This window comes from Daktulosphaira vitifoliae, unplaced genomic scaffold, assembly GCF_025091365.1.
Source record: "Daktulosphaira vitifoliae isolate Bord-2020 unplaced genomic scaffold, ASM2509136v1 Scaffold_5, whole genome shotgun sequence".
In the NCBI taxonomy this organism is placed as follows: Eukaryota; Metazoa; Arthropoda; class Insecta; order Hemiptera; family Phylloxeridae; genus Daktulosphaira; species Daktulosphaira vitifoliae.
In genome coordinates, this window is record NW_026099576.1 from 8017344 (window position 1) to 8033146 (window position 15803).

A 15803-nucleotide genomic window follows, 5' to 3' on the forward strand; every position below is an offset into this window, starting at 1 on the left:
TTTTACATCAACTGAGATCATAATTGAAATAAGTTACCTACAGCATGTGTTGATAAATCTTTTGGTAGTCTCATTCGATGTGGTAGTTCTTTCGTTTAAAGCAATTAATGCAATTTGTTGAATCACATCAAATATATAGATTTATTTCCAAAATATTCTTGAATTTTTCATTTATTAACGTACTGATATTCAGTGCTATATTTATGGAAGGATATTTGGTAAAAATGGGAAGCCCCCGATAAATAACAGTTGTATATAATTTATAATAAATTGGGAAAAATTATAATTGACTGATTAATAAAAACAGGTTTAAAATCGACTACTAATTATTTAACAAAAAGTTATTTAAAATATAATTTTAAAATACATTTTATAAATGAGTATCATAAAATATACAATATATTACAACGTGCAGATATAAAATCGTATCCTAATAAAAACTGTGCGTGGACTAAAAATAAATAAAAGCTCATAACTCTGTCAAAAACCAATGGATTTCAACAACATTTTCATGGTACCTTTGGAATAATTATAGATGAGTATGATAATTTTCATGTCTTAAGTTAAAAAATACTGGTTGTAATGAGCGTTTTTCTTAGCAATAAATGGAGTTTATAATAAAAAATTACACAAGCAACGACAACCGAGTCCATTTATATCACTATTGATAATAGTGATATAAATAAGTAATTTTTAGAAATCTAACTGTTATTATAATTAATAGATTGCCTGGTATAACATAAATACTGTAGATAAAAATTCGAATTAACATTTGTCTGCATTTTTTAAGCACAAATTTCTTATTTAGATAAATGTTAAAATTTTTTTATTATGTGGCATATGCGTTTAGGTCAATTTCAATAATTTAATTGATTTTATAAACCAGTAAAGCTAGAATGAACAATTCTATGGTACAATCATTTAAAATTATTAAAGTTATTTGAAAAAATAATTTATGTGGTGAGTTCATTGGAATTAAATGATGAACTTTATTAATTTTTAAGTGTGTGCGAATTATGTTGGAAAATATATTACTCCATTATTTAATATAACATATATAGTTCCATAAATGTGTTACTTTTGCTGGTTCAGTTTAAAAGTTATTCAAAGAGTTGTCCAAGTGATCAATACTTGTTATTTTTATATATTTTTGACATAAAAACATTTGTTTATAATTTAATGTGGCCTTTCTAAAGTTTTACAGTTTAAGTAATTTAAATATATGTAGAAATAATTTGAAAGAAGCAGTAATTTTATCCTACAATTTAAAGTATCTTACAAATTACCTATCAAAATTTTACAAAACAAAAATTTTTTATATACGACAAATCGATAAATTTAATTTTTTTAAACTATGGTAGTTAATAAAATATATTTATCAGTTTTTCTAGTGTACAGTAAAAAAATCAAATAAATTAGATTTTAGTATTTTATTCATTATTCAATAATTCATTAAATTGGGTGTACATCAATTAAAATCTATATTTATGTATCTATACTTTGGGTCAAGAATGTCTTTTCTACATAAAAGGAAAAAACTTTTACTAATTTTAAATAATTACTATGGAATTATTGAGTATATTAGCAACATGATTTAAGTTTAGACATTATTTATGTTTACTTTAGTAGAATGAAATTTCTTTTTTAAGCTATAATTGAGATGATATTACCAATATACTTAAAAATCAACAAAAAAATATAGAATATCATACGCCGATAAAAATCATTTAGAATTATATATTTCAAATTTATGTTATGTAAACTGGTATTATTATTGTTTGTCACCATTTTAAATTTAAAAAAAGTATGATACTTTAATGATTATGCACTCCGGAACTCAATGACTCATTAAAAGTATTTTATTATTTCCTTTGTGTGTATAGTAGCGAGTATAATTGTATCTGGTATAGGAATAACATATACTACATGCATTTACAAGGCATGATTCATCAGTCCTGAAATTGTTTATTAAACGATTTGGAAAATCGGCAGCTCAATCATATCAATACACATAATCATTAGAATGTATGAACTTCTTATTGTATGAAATATGTACTAATACATATTAAAATTCATTCAGATTCTTTTTGGACTAGCCCATTATAATATTCCTAACTTTTTGTATTAATGTCGTTTAGCCATTTTTCATTTTTTCAGTCTAATAAATATTAGTTCTTGAGTTATTGACAAAATTTAAAAGAAATAAGTGATTTTGTTTAATTTTTATTGAAATTGCTTATATAAAACTAAACTTAAATATTTTAAATCACAATTTGCCAGTATTGTATTGATGAAAATAAGAATTAAAACCAATTCATTTTTTCAGTAATTTAAAAAAAAATATAAAGTACTAATCTTTAAAAACGTTATTCTATGATGGTTGTAAAAATATTTTTAAGGATTTCTTTTATTTAAGAAAATGTTGATTTTGGAAATGTTTAATATTCTTGTACTATAGTATTAAATACCTGCTGGTACATTGTATTACCGGATGAAATGAGTAAATGATTGGAATACAGCGTATTAGCGTAGTTTGTTTGGGGGTTGTAAGAGCTTAAACCTTTATCTTCAATTTACGGATTAATGTCTAAAACATATTGTGATATAAAAATATTTTTAGGAAGTGTAAAAATGAAATTTTCCAACATTTTTTTTCACATTGACCCTGTGCTCTGAATTAGTTGATTGAATTTCTTTCCGTATATAGGTTAGACAATTTAATATGCTTGAATGTTTTTTATTACACTACTCTTGAAACGCCTTAAATACTGTTTTATAATATTTATATTATTTGAATACAAAATTTTATTACTAGTATATTATTTTATATTGTCTAAGGGCAGGTCAAATTAAAAGATATAACAATAGAATGATATCAGAAAGCAAATTCAAGTACAAATATTTGTGATTGGCACGGTAAAAGCATATGATTTGTGTCGATGCTAGGTTTTGCAGGGCTCGGTGCCTATTTGAAAGGGGCCTCTGTGCTATGATGGACTGGGTTGAAGTGGGAAATTTTCCTCTAGTAGAAACAATTACAAAAATAATTTTTGTAAATGACCAATCTAGCAAAATTTATCTTATTTTTAGTAACTATGGCACGGTCATGCGTCGTTTCGTAATACAAGGAGACCTGCGACCCGCGCCACCTTTGACAGCCGTTGCCCAACAACGGATTGGATAACGGGTTGGTTTGACTGACCAACACCGCAAGCTATTCGCCACGGTGCAAAGTCCAGCAAGTACCACACAATCGACGACCACCCGGTGCCATTATACGTTGATTCTTAATCACTTTGTCGAAATGATGATGTCCTGGATGTCAATAAATCAAAATAGTCAGCATTATTTTATTTGTAAATAAGCCTATATTTAATAAATTATAATATGCAAAACATAATTTATATTACAATTTCGTTGTATAATTATTTTGCATCTTTTTTATTAAATTGTATTTAAATTTGTAAATTTAAAAAATGATGTGAGAATGAATTCACATTGATCAATAGCTTTATTTAGTGAGAAATATTATTTTAATATATTTACTATTTTATATATTTTATAGATAGTGAATTAATTTGATTTACATTATAAATTAGATAAAAAATGAAAAAAACACAATAGGGACAAGTATAAATGATGTTAAACAATGATTCCACTATCATAAAAAAATCTTCTATGCAAATATATAGATATGTTTAATTTTAAGAAGGAGTTATTGAATAATTCCAAAAGCAACATAAACTCCTGATTACAAGTTTCATTGACTAATTTAGTATTGTAATTAAAGAGAAATTATAAAAACTTATAAACTTGTTGTATACGAGTCGATTAATATTAGATAATCGATTTCTCTTAAAATGATAATTATATTAAGATTAAAATTATATTATTATATGTATCTCCATTTACCTGTTACAAAATATGTTTTATGCTCATCCCTTATGTCTTATAAGAGTGTCAACTTTATTTTTTTTAATGGCAACATTCATATGTAACCAACTTATAAGAAATAAAATGATCTAATTAAGAAAATGACTGGTCGATAAACTTTTGAATCAGTATTTCAGATGTTATTTATAATTTAAAGTAACGATTGGAGGTCATGAGTGAGTACTACTATTTTTATCACTAGACATTTATTGGCCTCAATTGACCTACCGCATTGGTATAAAAATGTTAATAACTTTTAAATACTAGTTCAAAAGTTGTTATCGACCAGTTATATCAGATAAATGGATATACATATGTAACTAATAATAGCCAAAAAAAATTCACAAAAAAGTTATGATTTCAAGAAAAATCAAGTTACTAGTGTTAAAAAATTACTCTGTATACTTAAAAATAGTAAATAATTGATAAATTGAAATATATAAGTTATAATGAATTATTTGTAATTATGTTCAGAAGATAGGAAAATGAGGATCGCAGTCGATGAAGGCAGAACTTTTTATGTTTTCGATGTTTATAAAAGTGGAATTATCCTTTGGAGATATTTAGGAATTTTTCAGTTGGGTATGGTATTTATATAGCATCTTTATACTAACTAAAATCGAACAACTATAATTGTTTTGTAGTTTTTACTAAAACTACTACCGTCTTCGAGCTTACTAATTATTATAGTTGTTATTATGAGTATTAGATTACATTCAAAAATTATATTAAAAAAAGGAACTGATTTTTTTCTATAAGGTTTTCTATAAGAATTTAAAGTTTCATTTTAAATTGTGTGTATATTAGTAATGAATTTTTAAAAATAAGAATCAGTCTTTAGTTCATAATAATTGTAAGATTAGTATAATTTTTTTATAGGTATTTTTTTTAATAGCATATTTACAAAGTGTTTACGAGTTACTTATCGTTGAATTTTAATATTAAAGTATTTAATATATATTTTTGTATTTAATCAACTGGTCGTATTGAAGCATGTGCCTTATTTTCATGTACTAATTATGTATAAACATTTTTTTTCATTTTAAAATTTAGTTGTAAATATTCTTAAAATATTTTTAGCTTACAATTTGTAAGTATATATTATTGATGAATTATCAAATAAGTATCTTATTTAGTAATAAATTAAAAATGTTCATAAAATTATTTCAATAGGTATTTAATAAGAAAATTTACTAATAAATAAAAATTAATTTAGAAATTCTTCATAGGTAATTAGACTATCATAATATAATCATTTATATATATATAATAATTATTTGACACCGTACTGCTGCGCCCTGCTCTTGGTGGGCGATCACACATGTCTCTCTCAATATCAGCCATCCGCCTATAAAATGACAATCGGTGACTATGGTGTGTTCTCAGTACTTCACCGAAGCCAAGGCGACCGTCGATTATCAATAACGTTCTGTTTCGTTCCGACGGTCAAACTGACCGTTATGTTTGTTTTGCTGTCTTTTGGATTACGTATTAACTCCATCAATGTCCTTACATGTTATTTTGTTATTACTTTGTTTTTGTCATTCGGACACCTCAGTACTTTGAGATTTATCTATATACATATAAAGTAACATTGATATACCAATATAAGTTTGTCATCAATTAGTTTTGTGATATTTATTTTAATCCCTTTGTGCGTGTGAATAAAAAAACCCAGCATAGGTGGGTCTCGGCACAGTGGTGATGTGGCATAGTTGGGTCTAGTACAATGATATCTGACAGTGATTAAAATCACTATCATAAAAAACGCTATTTGGTCGTTTTGATTAAAGTTATGGCAGTTTTAAGTAAAAAAATTTCGAAAATTAGTGATTTTTAAATTTGTAATTTTTTTGGAGATTTTCCCTATTTATGGGAACTATTGAAATTTTTTCAATTTTTGAGGGTAAAGTCTTTAACTGGATACAATTTGTGATCTTTCAACGTATCGTTGAAAGAAATCGATTTGGTGAGAGCTGAGAAAAAGTGGTAACAAACACAAAAAAATAAATAAAAAAAAACACATCATAGTAAATTGAATACCTTTTCATTTTCGCATCGAAGCTAAAATATAAATTAAATTAAAATTATAACTTTATATAATGTATAATATAATATATATATATATTTATTACATTTTTAGGATAAAAACATAGGACAAAAAATCTTAATACTAGAAGTTTGTTGGAACTGGATTTTGTTTTTATTAATATGTTATTTTAATATGTATTGATTATATGAAGGGCCCAAACTTGAATGCTCTAAAAATATTAGAAGGGCATATAAAATAACAATATAATAGATTTCATTTAAAAAAATACAATATATAAAATCAATATTTAATTTACAATAAAAAATAAGTAATATTCGTTTAAACAAATTTGTTGTTTGATCTTGTTTATGATTTTACACTAAATAAAACCATAAATATCCCATTAAATTGGTATTTTACTTTAAATAATTCATTGTAATTTACCTGTTAAATTTTGAGCATTACATTAAAAAATTTGTACTGATTGATATTTTCAAATAATAAAGATCTTCTATTAAAAAATATTGTAATATGTAATAGAAATTTCACTAACGATTTTATACTAATTTAGTACAGTTTTATTAAATTCGAGTTATCCTATTATTTATTTGTCATTAAAATCATAATACAAAGTTCAGACCATAACTGCAATGTGTCTTACTTAATTTCAAGTTGTGTTATTAAGTATAACCCCTTACGCCATTTACTTTCAAACCGGGTTAAAAATAAATACTCTTGATCACGGTAGTAGAGAATAGAACCTCACCTTTACATATAACTCAAACCGTATTCACAAGACAAGATCATTGATTATTTTATAATTGTTATATCTTTTATTTTATATTCATATTAATTTCTCATTTTATAAATCGCTGTAATAAAATGAGACTTATAATCACGGTAATTATTAAATTCGCACCACTATATGTAAATATAATACAATTATTTAAAAATCTAATTGAATATTTTTGATAAAATAATTTTGTTTTTATTTTTTACTATGTTATTTTTTAGAAATAATGCCGCAACACTGTTTACCATTAGGTCTCTTCTTTTTCATATGTTGGTTTGTTTGTGAAATATGTCCAGTTGATGAAGTTTCATATGCTTCTAAACAAAGTAATTAATATACTTAATAGTATAATCATTTGAACTATAGAATGTATGACATATAATAAATTAATATGTCTGTATTTTATAGTAATTCGTACATAAATAAATTTTTAAAACAAGTAAGAACCAAATATTATATTTTATTTAGATAAAGTATTTTCGTTTTGGTTAAACAATTGCTCAGAAGCAGAATGGTTTGATGACCATCCATTGCCTTTACCAACATGGGGTATCTCAAAACCAGTCTTTACAATTTACTCCTTAGAAGAATACGAAGAGCTAGTAAGAAAATTGGAAAATGAATTACAGATATTGTTAAAATCGAAAAATATTGATTCAGTAACAAATTTTATTTGGTAACTTTATACTTCGCCATTAATTTGTGATATTAAAACATGTTGGGTTTATTTATCAAATTTTTTAGGTTTTACAATCACTATAAAAGTAAAATGGAAGATCAGTCATTCGATAAATTTTTCAGAGAATATGAACCAATGTTAAATGATAATGCAAATAATTGTGTTGGACTATCATTATTGTTAATTGGAAAATTAGCAAAACTTGATGAATTTTTTCCCGGAATTCGTGAATGTTTATACTTAGTGTCATGTGATAGAAATTGTAAAGTATGTTATTTTGTTTCAGATTAATAGGTTTTTAATAAATAATTATTTATTCATCTGTAAGTTATTAGGTTAGAAAATTTCAAATAGACAATAAGTTCATAAAACCATGGTTAAAACCAACAAGTCAACATATAACATAACTCTGCCAGTGGACTAAAAATACTATAATTAAATATTTTTTCAATAGTTTCTATGAAATTTGTAACACGCTATTAACCACATTAAAATGTGCAATCATGAAATTTAAATATTGTTGTTAAGGTTTTTTCTCACACTACTTCAACTGCACATCTTTAAAAGCACGTGTGAATTTATCATAAACAATTTACCTTTTTAAATTTTTTTTGATAATAGAAGTTTGTTAGTTAAGAAGTATTATAGTTTATTAACACCATATAGTATATTACAATATACTAATTACAAATATAATTGTAATTAGTTATAATTAATTGTGAAATAATGATTCTTAGGGTAGTACTTTATCTTCATAAAAATCATTGCCGTAGAAATAAAAAATAATTTTTTAATACTTTTATTGACGTTTGGAAATTTTTACAGAATATTGAAAAATACATTAGTGATATTCCAAATCCGTTATTAACAATTATAAAACATGTCTTGGTTTCTTTAAAAATTGAAATTTTCGGACGTAAAGGAGTTTTGCTATTAGATCCAGGTTATTCAATTGCTAGAGTTATAACTGTTATGAGTGATAATTTGAGTCCACATACAGGTAAATTTTTTCTTTCAATTATAGATTATGAAAGATAACGTTAAACATAAATCATAAAAAAAATATTCTTTACTTCAAATAAATAACTAATATATAACTTTTAGGTTATTTTCCTGCATCGACCAATGCAAAAAAAAGTTATATTTTTGAAATGGATTCTAGTGAGAGATATATTGAGTGGTTAACTTACTCCACAGATAAAATAGAAGACCATGCCTTAATTTATATAGATGCTCCTTATCTTTCACCTATTAGTGTAACTGAACGTAGAAACTTGGTTGACAATTATAGAGCTTTGTACTCGATGAATGAAAAAGGTCAATATTTGGCTCTATTTTATGTTCATGTCAATAATCCAGTTTTTCATTTTATTTATCAAGATTATAATCATGGTAATTTAGAAGATTGGCAACATATTAAAGTCCCGTATGAAGATTTTGTTTCAAACAAAGTAAATGAATATATATATATTAATTGAAATTAATATAAACGAAAAATAAATGATAAACACTATATAATATAAATTAATTAGATGAAAATTTTTTTTAGAGAATAAGCAATAANAAACGAAAAATAAATGATAAACACTATATAATATAAATTAATTAGATGAAAATTTTTTTTAGAGAATAAGCAATAAATTTGAAGTATTTTTGTGTCACTTTAGCGAACAATTTAAGCTAACAAAGGAAGAATTTCTAACAATGTTAATAACACTTGCTAACATTTTGAATGACGAACAGTTTTTAAACTATAGAAAAAGTACCGATGACAGAATTTTCAGAATTGCTAACTGGAATTAAATAAAAAATTTAAACCATCTAATAATCTATCATAATGAATTTTCTTATATTTTTCATTAATGTTTATAATAATAATAAGTTATTGTTTTAATATAAGCAATAAATAATTGTAATAATTATTTATAATTTATATATATGTATATAAAAGAAATTTTTCTTGTAAAATAATTCGTAATAATACTTTAAATCTTAAAAATTATTAATTGTCTAACATTGACTAACGTAACCATTATTGTATACAGTTTCTATACATAATGTCTTTACATTTAGGTCATACAATTTTTTTTCTTTTAATTATTATTTTATATGTAATTAATAAAATTAGAAGTGATAGAAAAAGTCTAATTGCAGATTTGAAAACATCGCGAAAAGTTGATTTAGAAAAGTATATATTTGTTGCTGCTGAAAGTTCCTTGTAGTCTAAAACTTATAACTTTGTTATAAGTAACAAAAATTACTACTTGAACTAGTTTACATAGTCGCCGACGTGTCTCGCCGTGCTGTACCCCTTGACCTGTCCTATCTACCGACCACCGGACAAGACAAACTCGAGGGGGCGGCATGACTGCCTCTGTCTCAGGCATTTCGCTTCCTCCTTTTTCAAGACGGATTCAGTGAATGCGTATAAGACTCTGACTTATAGTCTGGGCTACTACTTCCTCGGTCCTCACAGATTATGCATGAGTCCCGCCTACTATTCATGACTTTCTGGGCCCACTTTAGACTTTAGTCTACGACTAGGCCCAGATAAGTCATGGAATCCTTAAGCAGGATGGATATACCGCGTCGTGAGTGATGTTCCACAGCAGAGTCCTGAAAACAGACCCTTGCGGGACGCCGCCCGTTACGGATCTGAATCAACGACTTGCCGAGGTCTCTTATCTGACCCAGCTAGCTCGACAGGTAGATTGGCCGGACTTATGGGGAAATGACGTACCATCTGACCCAAGTGATGTCTAACCATGACTGCTTCAACGAATACCTTAACGGTATTTGTAAAGCAGCCTTGTCGCAAGTCGACCACTGTCGAGATTGCCTGGAAGAAGCGGATAATGCACTGCATAAGCTCTTCCGGTGCGAGGCATAGTCCCTTGAGCGGGACTCTTTTGAATCTCAAATAGGGTCCAGATTCGGTGTGAGGTCCATGGCGGACCTCATGTTGAGAAGCCAGGAGAGGAGGTCTCTCGTTCAGGCGTTCACTAAATCGGTAATGAGCTGAAAGGAAGAAGCGGATCGCCTCAGGTAGAGACTGACCCAAGGCCCTAGGCAGAATTACTTGCGGCGTTGGTTTCTTCCGGCACCGTAAGAATTTTGTATTGTGTTTCTTTGTTCTTCTTTTATATTTGTCCTGCCCCCATTTCCATGCATTGCAACCTGGGTAATGGATCTCACTCTAGGATTCGGCTAACGGGGGAGGTTACAACACGTTTTAAATTATATAGATGGCGTGGGTCGCTCTAAAGTGATTCCTAACGGCAGTTCCACAACAACGCCGGCGGTGAAATAAAAAAAAGGATATACTACTCCCTCTCAGACAACGCCCCTTCATCACAACCAGAGCGGTTGGTGTCATTCAGCAGTTTCCCCATTTTTACCCTACTTACACGTATACAAAAAAATGAAGAAATAATTTTTTGTTACGTTACATATTTAGAAAATATTTTTTGTTTAAAATTTTTTTGAAATTTTTGTTATTAAATAACGAATTTTATTTTGTTTGTTAAAAAGTAATTAATATTCGACAGATAAAAATTTTAATACCTGAACACTATTGTCGTAACACAAAAGTAAAAGTAAAGAGAACTATGATAATGAAGATGATGTGTATGTATTTACGGCGTTGATATTGAGTCTGCTGACTGGGTATTCATGTGCATGTAATCATACAGCAGTCGCCATGTTCGGCTGTCACTCCGGGTTAGCTGTGGGTTTCGAAAAGCCGTTGTTATAAGAAGGGAATAAGGGTAACACTTAGGTATGAGGTGCAGACGAAGTGCAAGACACAAGTACTCTGAAATGTTGAGTACGAGAGTAAGTAGGTAAAAAAGGAAAAAAAGGAAAAACAAAGACTTTAATTTAAACAGTAAGCCGAACAGCGACAACCGAGTACTGAGGCTGATGAATGACACAAGGCACTAGAGTCGACTGACCAAGATAAGCAGATCTTTTGGGTTTTTATAATAATTTAAATTATTGGCAATTTAGCAATAATAGTTAATTGTTTATTCGTCAGTCTCTAAAAGCGGATGTGTTGTCTGTATTTTGTTATAATAAATTCTCACAATAATGGTAACCTGACATCACACTATATTTAATCAATTTTTTTAAACCTTTATTTTGTATGATTTTAAAAGAAGTTAAAATATAATAATTATTGAAGATTAACTACCATATATTTTGTACTGACATCTAAATTGAACAACTATAATTTTTATAAAAATTACTGATTAAAATGAATGAAATAATTTTTATAGTAAATAGTACCAAAATTTGGTTACATGAAAAATGAGACTTGATATATTCGGAATTTATGGTTTTTATTTCATTAATTTTGTTAAGTTGCTTACAATAAATACATTTTCATAATTAATATTTATTTAATAATTAAAAAAAAAGGAATATAAGAATATGAAATAACGTTTTTATTGAAAATAAGTTTAATAGAATATTTATACCGTTTTCTAATGATTTAATAGCCAGATTAGTGTAATGTATAAATTATGATGACATGATATTATTATAATAAAAAATAAAATTTTTAAAATAAAATTTATAATTTTTTTTTTATGTTTATTACTGTACAGGTTTGTTATATACGGTGTATTATTATACGGAGTGATTTGTTATGCAAAATAATCCCCATTTTTGTTAAATAATGATATTTTTATAAAAATTTATAGATCAAAATTGCATATCATTTTATAAACCATTGTAAAAATTAAGAAATAATATTCTAGTAAAAATATTCCAAGAAAAAATAACCACAAAGGTATATTCAAATTTAAATGGAAAGATATTTGTATTTTTTACTTAAGATGGAAAATGGTTGAAATAAAATGTTAGTTAATAACCAGTTTTGTATAATTACTTTTTGACACAATAGCATCTGAAAATTTAGAAAATTGAGGAGCGTATGTCAAAAATCTAATTACTTCTTATAATCATAACGTGAGAATCCTTCTACCTTGTGCACTCCGATCGCCTGCAACTAAAAATTATAATAATCTAAGCAGTAATAATATAATACTGGTTATATATCAGTCAAATCTTAATTTAGACTATTCTTGATTTAGTTGTAAAAATTAATAATAGGTTCATACATAACTTTCAAAAGTTATTCCAACAATTTTAACTTAGAAATATTTTTTTTTGCAAAAATATTTACATTTATAATGGTTTTTAAAAATAAATTAAATTTTAATGTATGAATTTTTATGAAAAAATAGGGTTAGTATACTTAATAAATTACACTGTATATCAATGATTGAATATTATTATAATAATAAATGACATACTTTTATATATATATAAATGATTTAATATATTTATTCAATTGAACACACTATAAAATATGTATTAATTACATACATTGTATTATTAAATTGTCTGAATGATTTTAAAATTTAGCTGTTCTTGGAATATTTTAGGTTTACAAGTTGTAAGTATATTTTATTTATGAATTATCACATTTATTCAGTAGTTAATAAAAAATATCCATAGAATAATAATTATTCTATGCATATTTTTTCCTACTGAAAATTATTTTAGTAGGTACCTATTTGATAAAAATACTAAAATATTATAAATTAATTTGGAAATAATTCATTGATAATTAAACGGATTATAATATAATCACTGATTATTAATCAGTTTAATATATTTATTATTTCGTAGAATAAAAATTATATTAAATTATTTATAATTGAAGACTTGAAATCAGGAATTAGAACCGAACCGAAAAAAATCAGTTTTAAGACCGGAATCCTTTTAAATATGATTAATCCGAAACCGTTTCTGGAATACAAATCCATAGAACCTTTAAAATCCGAAACCTACTAAAAATAAGGGTTAAGTGTTCCGATTAAACAATATTAGGTATTGAATTTTGAAATAATAAATTGCAATATAAATGAGTTATTTCTAAAGTTAATTTAAATAATTTTCGTGGAGATAAATATCGTTTAAGTAACTAAGCGATAACACAGGTTAATATAATAATTCCATAGTTAGTTAAAACGCCATAATTATATGATAAGAATTGTTCACTTGTGGCTAATATTATTTAAAATTTATATTATATAAAAAATATTATTTTAATACTAAAAAATATTGAAAATATTTGACTTAAAAAGCAACAAAAAATTACTAAAAAATCGCAATTTATCAACGCTATACTTTTGTAAACTGTCAAAATGTGATAATCGGCTAGAAGATGATAAAATCATTTAGTGATAAGGTTATAAGAGGTATATCATATATCTTAAAAATAACATGTTATCCTTATAAGATCCATGGGGTATATAAGGGAGTTTTTTTCGGTTGGAGTTTCATTATACTGTTAGCGTTGATAATGGTAACTGTTAAAAGTAGTAGTCATTATCTTTGCATCAGTCGGTATTAATAGCATATTGAATACTCAATAGTAGTGTTAGTGCTATGATTGACGGTGGTGTGTATCCCCGCTGGTCTTCCATTACAACTTGGCCGGCGGTTGGTGCCTTATGGACTACGATGTTGTGGTTTTGCTAGTGATGTATTCGTTTTTACCTTCATCGACCTTATATAGTTATTTCGTTGGAGGTGAACCAGTGTCGTGTTTTTTTTTGTGACTGGTGCAGTATCATTTGCATCAATTGTATTAGTTTTAAACATTAACCGAATCTCTTATGTGAGCAAGTTATGGAGTAATTATCAATAGACTCCATTAAATACAATTAATTATAATTAATTGTATTTGTTTTTGTTGTATTGGTTGTTTATATTGACACATTTGTTCGTTGTATGGAATCTAATTCCATTAGTTCAAATTCAACAGATGCTGATCACGTTCAGAAGTTTAAGGTCAAGAGTTTGAAATTCAGGTTGGATTAATTCGTTTTTTTTTTTGTAATTTTTTGAGTTTATATTAAATTCTGTTTTGCTCCGAAGATTTAGTGAGGACGCCCAATAATATTTATTATAAATAAAAACTGAAAATATATCATTGTCGTAACGATAATGTTAATATATGTAATTATTTATTTGTCATTTTGACCAACCTTTTATTAAGGAGTTAGATGTAAAAACAGTAACACTGTTCCCGAATACATATCCACGAGTTTTTTTTAGTAATTTTTGTAACTTTTGATTTAAATATTCTTTAGTTTTTTATGTTATATTTTTAATTTTATATAATATTAGCTGCAAATGATGAATCCTTATTTTATTGATAATAATTATTATTACTATAATGGTCTTCATTTTTATAGGTAGATATTTTTATTAAATATTTTTTACACAGTACCCTCTAAAAAAGTTCAGTCGTATAAGAAAATAATTTATGCAAATTTGGAAGGTTTTACTCAACCTTGTTGAACTTTTTATTCCCAAATATTGGAAAAAAATGCAATCAAATTTTAGAAATTCAGACAATTATACTAAATTACACATTAAAATCAAATCAGTGAAAAAAAAAACTTTTTAATGATTATAGATCAATATATAATTTACTAAACCAAATTTTTATGCTGAAATTAGATTTTTTTCTATCACCTTTTTGAGAATAATACTAATTAGAACGACATGAAGAAATTAATTTAAAATTTTTTTTTTTCTAGTTATTGATTTTTAATATGTTAAAAAAAATACTTGCAAAACTCAAAATATCATTTTTAACTAATTTTTTTGATCCATTAAAGTTGTTTTTTATGAAAATGTATAATTTAAAAATGTTGAACTTTAAAACACAATTATAGCTCAACTTGCAAGTTTAAAATTTATATCATAAAATAGAAAAAAAAAAAAACGATATTTTGAAATTTAGTTTTGAACAATTGCAAAAATACCAACCTCGAATTGAATTTTAGAATTAGTCGTAATATTTTTTGGTGAAAAATAGTTTACATAGTAATATAATACATATAATATTATATACATATAATAGGTTACATAGAATTTATTTTAAAATTCATGCTCGTTGGATAGCCAAGGCCATTTATTGTTTGAAATTTTTTTTTGTTTCGGGGCCAATTTGAATTGTCAATCAAAGAGTTAAATAATATTCGTTCATTATGTATTTTTATTACAAGTTTAAAAAAACCCAGCACAGGGGGGTCGCGGCACAGTGGTGACATGGCATAGTTGGATCAAGTATAATGATATCTGACAGTGATTAAAATCACTATCAAAAATAAACGCTTCGATGCAAATCTTTGATAGTGTTTAATTTTAAAAAAATTGGTGTTTTATTCCAAAAGCTACTTGATCTGCTGGTTCCTTATTACTATCCTGATTAAGATAAAGTATGTCGAATGAAAAAGAGTTTATTAAAAAATATTATTTCTCATAAAAAAATTGTGTGGATC

General features: G+C 26.1%; 2 protein-coding genes across 4 annotated transcripts in view; both read left to right on the plus strand.

Moving 5' to 3' along the window:
- The first annotated feature begins 4227 nt into the window (after window positions 1-4227).
- Window positions 4228-9331, plus strand: LOC126907526 (uncharacterized). 3 transcript variants are annotated; one of them, XM_050688886.1, is made up of 9 exons: window positions 4228-4347; window positions 4408-4515; window positions 6980-7084; window positions 7227-7434; window positions 7503-7704; window positions 8263-8437; window positions 8542-8754; window positions 8818-8888; window positions 9064-9331. In XM_050688886.1, the coding sequence occupies exons 2-9, from the start codon at window positions 4419-4421 to the stop codon at window positions 9238-9240; spliced, it is 1248 nt and encodes a 415-aa protein (XP_050544843.1). In that variant the 5' UTR covers window positions 4228-4347; window positions 4408-4418; the 3' UTR covers window positions 9241-9331. The 3 variants fall into 3 exon arrangements, with proteins under 3 accessions (XP_050544843.1, XP_050544842.1, XP_050544844.1); XM_050688885.1 differs by having other exon boundaries at window positions 8542-8888; XM_050688887.1 differs by having other exon boundaries at window positions 8542-8888; window positions 9047-9154.
- Window positions 9332-10168: 837 nt separating this feature from the next.
- The window catches only part of LOC126907232 (uncharacterized), a 17176-nt gene continuing 11541 nt past the window's right edge, over window positions 10169-15803 (plus strand). The window contains exons 1-2 of the mRNA XM_050688346.1: window positions 10169-10314; window positions 12888-12898. Coding sequence (XP_050544303.1) covers window positions 10169-10314; window positions 12888-12898 — 157 coding nt within the window. The remainder of the gene's footprint in view (window positions 10315-12887; window positions 12899-15803) is intronic.